We start from the raw sequence: 8088 nt of genomic DNA, 5'->3' as shown, positions 1-8088 counted from the left end.
CATGCAATTGAAGTAAGCGTTTCTTTGCAAGGCAGAGGAGGGCTTTATGAAATATACATCCTGATGGCGGAGTATATTTCTGGGTAACTTTCAAGAAGTACATTACAGCCATGAACTGATGATGTCATAACCGCCATAAATGAAAGAGGACACAGTGGCACTTACTGCTTTCAGAAGTACTGATCTTTGGTGTCATTAGTTTGTGGCCATACCACAGCTTGGACATTGTCTATTTCTCGGATCCTGTTTGTAACTTGCACTCATACATTTCACCGCTGTAAGTCCAAAATGACTCTGAGTGTCCATCTTATAGGCATTCAGAACAGGAATTATAGGATTCCAGCATAGACCCTTGACGGTCTATGATTTCAGTACAGGAATTATATAATTATTATATATATACAGAAGCCAAGTATATTACATTAATAATACTCACAAATCAGTTGTATCTCATCCTGAAGTCATTCATTGTTTTAATTCTACTTGGTTAAGTGCATTAATCCTTTAGAGCTCACTGCCAATTATCCATAGTATTCAATTTACTTAATCCTGCATGGACCAATGTACTATGTCCTGTGGTGTTGGGTGACACGGGTTTAGCCAGACCATCTGTGGCCATACCAATGGACAGTTATATCAGCTATATGACAATCCAAAAATGGATTATAGGATTATATATGCCAAGTACAGCTATAGCACTCCCAACACATCCATGACTCCTATAGATCACAGAGTCGGCCTGGATTTAATACTACGATCTGAACAATAATCAATAATGTATGATGCAATTTATGTGTCCCCACAAATGCAGTAGAAAAGACTGGAACACATTTGCCAGTGAAACTGCTTCACTGGAAGTCAAAGCACAGCGTTATCAATTTTCAACATGCACAGACTCTTTAGATGTAACATACATCATCATCCGTGGAATGTCAGAAACATCGCATGAGTTCCGTAGTGAATATGGACTACCTGATCCATCCTTCCTCTTAGAGGGCGCTCTTCAAGCTACAGCTCTTCCAATTCACAGTTGATGCCCTTAGCAGCTCATGCTGACATTGGACAAAACCATTATCCAAAAGAGGATATTTCAAGTGTGTTTTGAAATCAGCAAAATGGAAACTTCAAAATAGCATTTTCATAATATTCATATAACAGAATCGTAGTGAGCCTACAGCTTCATTCATGTATCTACTGCTTTGTTCTTTAAAGGCTCATAGGAAACGTAGTCTGTGATTCAGCACTGTAAATTTACCCAGATCTACAAACAAAGTGAAAAAAAAAACAGCAGCCAAGATTTCCTCTGTACACATAATATTCATTATGGAGTAATGTTTGAAAGCTCACAATTTAAGTTTGGTGTATATTAAACTGGCCGATATATCATCATGAAAATGTTTGGCCTAATTGTCTCATAGACCTGAGAAAAAGATGTACGGCCTATGATTGACTGCTCAATTATTTATTTCAAATTGACATTTCTCATAATAAAATCTTTTGATAATTTATTTCCTGCTTTGATTCTCATTTTTCCTGTCCTGTTCTGCTTGTTGTGGTTGTCCTGTATACTGAGGGTTGAAAATCAATTCTGTATTCACATGCAACTGCTTTAACTGCAGAAGTATTTTGATAGGATTTATGTATAGCAGGCAATCTAACCCCTAGACATGCTAAAATTTACACCATCCAAAATCAAGGAAATTGTGAGATCCATACTGCTCTGCCTTAAATTTCTCATCTTTGCTCAGGTGATAATTCTTAATGGTTTAAACCTTTTTGGGTCTATGGTTCAAAAACTCATTACTTGAAAGAGACCAAGCAGTTTTGGCTCCAATAGTTCACTTTGGGCTTTTTGAAAATTGTCTTTGCACCAGTCAAGGAATTATTGAAGGTGTAAGATGAGTCTATGCTCAGTAAATAATCTTCAAGACACAGACACAGCAAGTGTAATGCACAAATAAAAGTTGGTTTATTCACACTTTGGTGAAAATAATAATCCGAATATATTTCTTGTGGCTTGACGGCCTCAAACAATCACTTACAACATCTGAAAATCAGTCGGTCTGTTACATTCAAGCTCAAGGTACACCCTATTCCTGGCGTGCCATACAACTCCCATGCTGCAATGTTCCTGAAGACTTCTCACATACATTTTTTCAATCATTACCTCATTCCAATCACGCAGACTTCGAAGTCATTTACCCAGCATTCCTTTCAAAAAGAAAGACACTTAAAGAAACAAACCAGGTACGCTAGCTGTAATGTGAGATTCCATGTTTTCATTTTGTGTGTTCTAGAAACAACTTTGTCTTTCTTTGTCTCCCTATGTGTGTTGAAATACAGACTATTAGCCTCCCTAGCACTATACACTGTATACAATAAGCAATGTTGTTAACAAATGACAAAATTCAGTTGTCAATCATTACAAGAGACATTACACAAAATACAGAATCTGTTGACTTGTGGAACACTTGGCATTTGACAGAAGTTTGGAAGAAATTCTAATTTACAACCAGAAGAAACATATTAGACACAAGTCGCAAGTTATTACATCTAATATAACTTACACAGCTGTGACAGGCTATCTCTCCTAACGATTATTTTGCTCAGAATCATGGATTTTGAAAATTGAGTAATCTACAAGCAAAGAAGTATCATCTTTTGGTTTGTGACACAATGAATTCCATGCTATTACATTTCATGGTCCATAGCTTCCACAAATGCTAGAAATCATCTAAACTGGAATCCTAGCTTCGGACCAGTTTACTTAAAACATGATTTTGCACTCCATGGCATCGCTATAGCACAACTTCAACCCTTTCACCACTATGGTTTGGCCCAAACCCATTGATATCAATGGTGAGTGTGGGCCGGCTCATCAGGAAGTGGGGATGGACAGGTTAAATTGGTTGACTATTGGACTCTTGTCGTTGGAGAACAAGATAAAACACACTTCAGGGTTCTACCTCTGAAAAATATAAACCGCTATATTCGCTTCAAATGTGTGTGTGTCTATGTCTACACAGGCTGTCCTTTGTGCAATAAACTTTCGATATTCTACTGTTTTATAAAATAAATTTAGATAAACACGTACAGTGACACAGTGGCTGATAAAGCTCTGCTGTGATTTTTCACAGAAAAGGTCGTGAAACTTATGTGATCTATCTGGTATTCAATAGTCAACAGAATACGCTGAACGCAGTGGACTGTTTGAAGCTACAAGTCAGTTATTCAAACAAATATGACTGTGGGTAATGGGGACTAAACCAGTGATTTGCACCTATCATTGTATAGCAAAGAGCTCTTCTCAAGTTGTTCATTTATTTAAAAAACAGAATATTAAGCAAATATAAAGGACTGGGAATTTTGACCCTGCATAAATTGGCCCAAACTATCTGAATATCTAAATTTCATTATCATTTGTACACATTTGAATGAGGTCATACCCACGATTCTGTAAATTAAGTATGAAAATTATATGACGAGTGATTCAGACTATGGGTTTTTTGACCAAAAACAGGAATTTGCCTAACATTTTACATATGCCAATTTAATCAACATTTAGAGAATTCAGAATTCATTAAGAATAATCTATAAATTACAATTCAAATCTATAGGACAAGTTTCAGGGATGTTTTTGAAGCAAAATGAGAATTCAAAATTTACAGATGATACTTCAGATTTCATATTAACATATAAAAATCTAGAATCTGAATTAAGGCATCCCCAGGAATATACATATCAAATATCAAGGCATATAGACCAGCTTTTTTGGAGAAATTCCAAACGTCCAAAAACCAGATAACAGATGTTGACGGATACTCACAAATTTGATAAGTTCTGTGTCAGTGACAGTAGAGCTTAAAGTGGTGAAAGGGTCAAACAGCAATTTGTATTTCTTCTGCGTTTTTTTTATCTACTCAATCATCCACGAGATGACAGCCAATTTACAGGATAAGGTACCTATCATCCACTACCATAATGAAGCAATGGTGAGTAGAGAGTCTTGGTCAATCCCGGGACAGCATGCTAGAGTCTCATACTCACAATCCTCTGATACTGAGTCTTCTACTCCGACCACATCTGGATCTCCGACTCACCATCCTCCAATCTCGACTTCTAGAGTCTGGTACCCTACCCACGGGTCATGATGCCTTGAAAACTAATCTATGCTAAGATAAATTCTGTTGGTTTTGAGCTAAAAAGCACAAATCGCTGACAGACATATTCCATGGACAGTGTTTTCTGCTCAGCACTGGAGTATGTGTATAGAAAATAAGAATACCAAAAAGATACTAGCGTTTGGAGGCAGTATGTTGTCTACATGAGGTTTTTGAAGGTTTTCATGAACTTTCCAGAATTCCCACTTTGTTTTGGTAACAGTCTGACGCATACATGGGTCAGATTCATGTGCTGTTGTGAGACAGTGAGTAATTTACAGTATCTTTGATAACGCTGTTTTGACAGCTTTGTCTAAATCTCTATGGTACAACAAATGACACTGAAATAAGAACACTATGATTCACTTACACTTCCACAGCTAAACATCAACGTCTACAGCTGCCAAAAATTTGGAGAGACAAAAGTATAAACATTTCAAATGTACGTCTGCTTAGCACACAAAGTTTTCTGAAATCTAGCAGTTTGAAGGTGAACTGATAGTCCTCTGAGGGCTGACAATATTGTACATCTTCATTTAAAGTAAAGATGCTTACGAAAAAGTGATCCATTTTCACAGTGTTAGGTCACTTTTATTATTAGTATCAATGTACGGACTCCAACTTGGTATTAATTTTCTTATTTATATCAAGTTAAGGACTCTGATGGGGTAGTACAGATTGCTCGGCATATCCGGACTGATGTTCTGTATTAAACACTGAGTTGGAGGGCTTGGTGAATATGGTAAATTAATTCTGACTGAGTTGAGGGGTCTGATTATTGTTTCCTGGCTGGTGTATAACATATTGATTGGAGGCCAGTTGAAATGAACTCCTCAACTGAATATCAAAAAATGAAGGCATTCGGAACAGACTAAGAATTACAATACACATCAAGAAGTGTCACCTCATAACAGTTATGGGAAATACATATATTCAAAAACAACATATACATTCAAATAGTATCAATGTAACTATTTTTCATCTTTTTTGACACAGTGAAATAAAATATAATTCATATTGAAGGGTCAAAGTGGCCTATCATACTGTTACAGGGATAAATTTTCCAATTTTAGGGGTTTATTGTCCATTTTTGAAATAAGATATAATATGGACGATTTTTGTCAGCGACATTGGTCAAAATTAATGCTACATTTTTAATGTACATAGAAATATCAATTTAGAATTGGCTTCTTATTAAATTTGCTCCTTTTAACTTCTGAGAAGACCAGTGCCTGGAAATAGGATGAAGACAGAAAAGGGAATGAATGGAAATTTTCAGATATCCATGCATTGAAAATCATGAAGCATTTATATGGACAAAAGAGAATTTGAAGTCGGTCATTCACATATATTTGAAAGTTATATAAATTGAGGTTGTTTGAAGGTATCACATTGCCAATACACAACTGCAGCAGGAACAGATTTCATGTAAGAAGCGACTGATTGGCTGAAAAATATGCAAATCTGTGGTTTAGCACCTCATCAGCCAATAGCCTTGTAATTTACATACTGGCTAACACTCTTTCTTACCTTTGAACCCTTCCTCTGGTGCACAAGCTGTGAATGAAAAATAGAGGAATAAGCTCAATAAAATTGAGACTCCTACGAGCAAAAATCAAAGCATTTTGTGGCTTAATATTATTTTTTTATTTCACCAGGTAGTATATAGTATTTGAAATCTGCAGTCAGTAAGATATGAGACAGGCTACATGGCAAATACTCTCTTGCACAACTGGAATTTCAATCAAATTTAAAAACGTTACAATTATGCTGTAAAGCAACCAGTGGACATTCATATTTGTTTGGAATAGGCATGACAAGACAAGCTAGATGCAAGCAAATGGCACTGCAATGTTCCCTGTAACTTTCCACTGGGACTGGTATATGCCTCTCACTTTTAAGATTTCTAAATTTTTGTGTGTCAATTCTGGGATTTCTTCAAATTCCCTTAAACCAGCCCTACATGTACAGTCTTCCACAACCACAAGAAAACACTGTTGAGTCAGTGGTACAGTATATCAAACTGACTATAGAGGTTACACTGCCACCGACTAACAAAAAGGGCTTCAGGGTCCAAAACTTAATCTAAATGTAGTTCAAACTGTACCAATTAAGCCCCTAAAATTCAAATTTCCAATTCTGGTTTCTGAGAAGACTTGCTGCACAAAGTCATCAAGAGATGACAAAACCCCTTGCATACAAAACCAAAACATACATGCCTATCACTGTGCTGAGTAACTTTTAAGATTTCTGAACACTTTGAGTCAAATTAGGAACTTCTTGAAACTTCCTTGTGTCACCCCCTGTACCAATGTCTGTTTGAAAGTATTCTCTGGTCAGATGAAGCACACCAAAACTGACTCAGACGGTACACTGAGACAGATACAAACAAATCTGGCCATGACAAAATTCCACGGAGTTACTCACCTTTGATGATGTCATCCATGAGTAGAGGGTCCTCACAGGGCAGGTCAACTTTCAGATAGAGTACTTCACCTGGGGTCACACCAAGGTCACCTAAGGTCGCCGTGTCATCCAGTATGTGTCTGCCACTCTCAAACATCAAATGCTGATCAAATGGAGCCACGCTGAACACATGCATCACCTGAAATCAACATTCTTCATAAGCAACTCGTCACTGACTACAGGATGAATTATTAAGGTTCAATGCACCTCGGGGACATGTATTTGGCTCTTAAACTTTTACAATACCTGCGTTATGGTCTACCACTTGTGGGGGTTCATTTTGAAGGTCATGGACCTACTGAAGTCTTCATCTGCTTGTTTTGGTAAAAATCAAACTCTTTTTTCTCATAGAGTAAACATTGGATATCGACTTTTTTAAATTTCAAGAGTTGGTAAAGGTTGGGTAATTTATTTCTCTACTCCTAAATCTTTCAAGGTGATGCCTAAATTTTCTTCTTGATTGTTAAAGTGAATACAAAATTTTTATACTCTGTAACATTGAAATTTCGTAGCTACTTTGACTATTTTCAACTGAAAGATGCTGAAGAAACATGTCGCTTAAGGATAAGAAAATCACATATGTACAGACTTGACAACCCTAGCTCTTAATACACACATCATAGAGTTAAAGCCATTATTCTAAACTGGTGTATTGTTTACACATTTATATCTACCATGTCTTAACGTATGTGAGCCAGATTCACTCCACTGTGCACCATAAAACACAGAGGGTGAAATGACACAGATGCTACTGGTTTTGCAACAATTATATTGTTCAAGTTTGTTAGTGTTGAGCTCAAATGTATTTAGGCTGGTGTGTTTGCTGTCTACAAAGTAAGATTTGTCAACGTATCACTACTGGATTATTTGTAAAATCCATATTATTTTGGACCAGTACATCAGTCAGTGGAAGTGAAATGGCAAATACATTGTGATTTCATCCAGTACAAAGTCAGTATTGATCTCGCTCTGATTTGAGAGTCAGTAGATCCATATAATGGTGAAGTAAGGATTTCTGTGCCATGTTGACAGTGAAGATGAAGTCAGTGAAATATGAAGGTCTAAGATCTGATGTGTCAAAGCTTAGTGTACTCAATCATTCTCACCTTAAGTTTTAATTCTTTCAGAGTGTTGGAGGCAGACACTGTTATTTGTTTCTCTCCTCGTGTTCTCCGATGACGTGAACTTCTTCGGATTTGCTTGTCTTGATTGATGCCAGTCTTCTTACCCTTGCTGTCCTGGAAGATCATGAAAGCGTGTGAACATGTGAACCTCTGATCATCCACTGGTATGGTGCGTCTTCAAACAGAACTTTGTCATCAATCAGTGATGAGTGAAAGATGTTTTTGAAGATGCCTCTCTCATCATGGGAACCGTCAAAATGAAGATAAATTCTTCAAGTAAAACCGTATGAGTGTACATATTTGCACACTATCAGTGCATTCAGATCACCAAGTAAAAG

General features: G+C 36.8%; 1 protein-coding gene across 2 annotated transcripts in view; it reads right to left on the bottom strand.

Moving 5' to 3' along the window:
- Nucleotides 1–1945: 1945 nt before the first annotated feature.
- The window catches only part of LOC139137461 (ubiquitin carboxyl-terminal hydrolase 48-like), a 28365-nt gene continuing 22222 nt past the window's right edge, over nt 1946–8088 (bottom strand). For both annotated transcript variants that reach the window (XM_070705578.1, XM_070705576.1), the window contains exons 24-27: nt 7733–7864; nt 6588–6765; nt 5691–5717; nt 1946–5392 (exon numbers count right to left, since the gene is read on the bottom strand). In XM_070705578.1, the coding sequence (XP_070561679.1) occupies nt 5370–5392; nt 5691–5717; nt 6588–6765; nt 7733–7864 (360 nt within the window). In that variant the 3' untranslated portion in view covers nt 1946–5369. The remainder of the gene's footprint in view (nt 5393–5690; nt 5718–6587; nt 6766–7732; nt 7865–8088) is intronic.

Source organism: Ptychodera flava, chromosome 7 (assembly GCF_041260155.1).
Source record: "Ptychodera flava strain L36383 chromosome 7, AS_Pfla_20210202, whole genome shotgun sequence".
In the NCBI taxonomy this organism is placed as follows: domain Eukaryota; kingdom Metazoa; phylum Hemichordata; class Enteropneusta; family Ptychoderidae; genus Ptychodera; species Ptychodera flava.
This window is presented reverse-complemented; position numbering and strand designations above follow the sequence as displayed.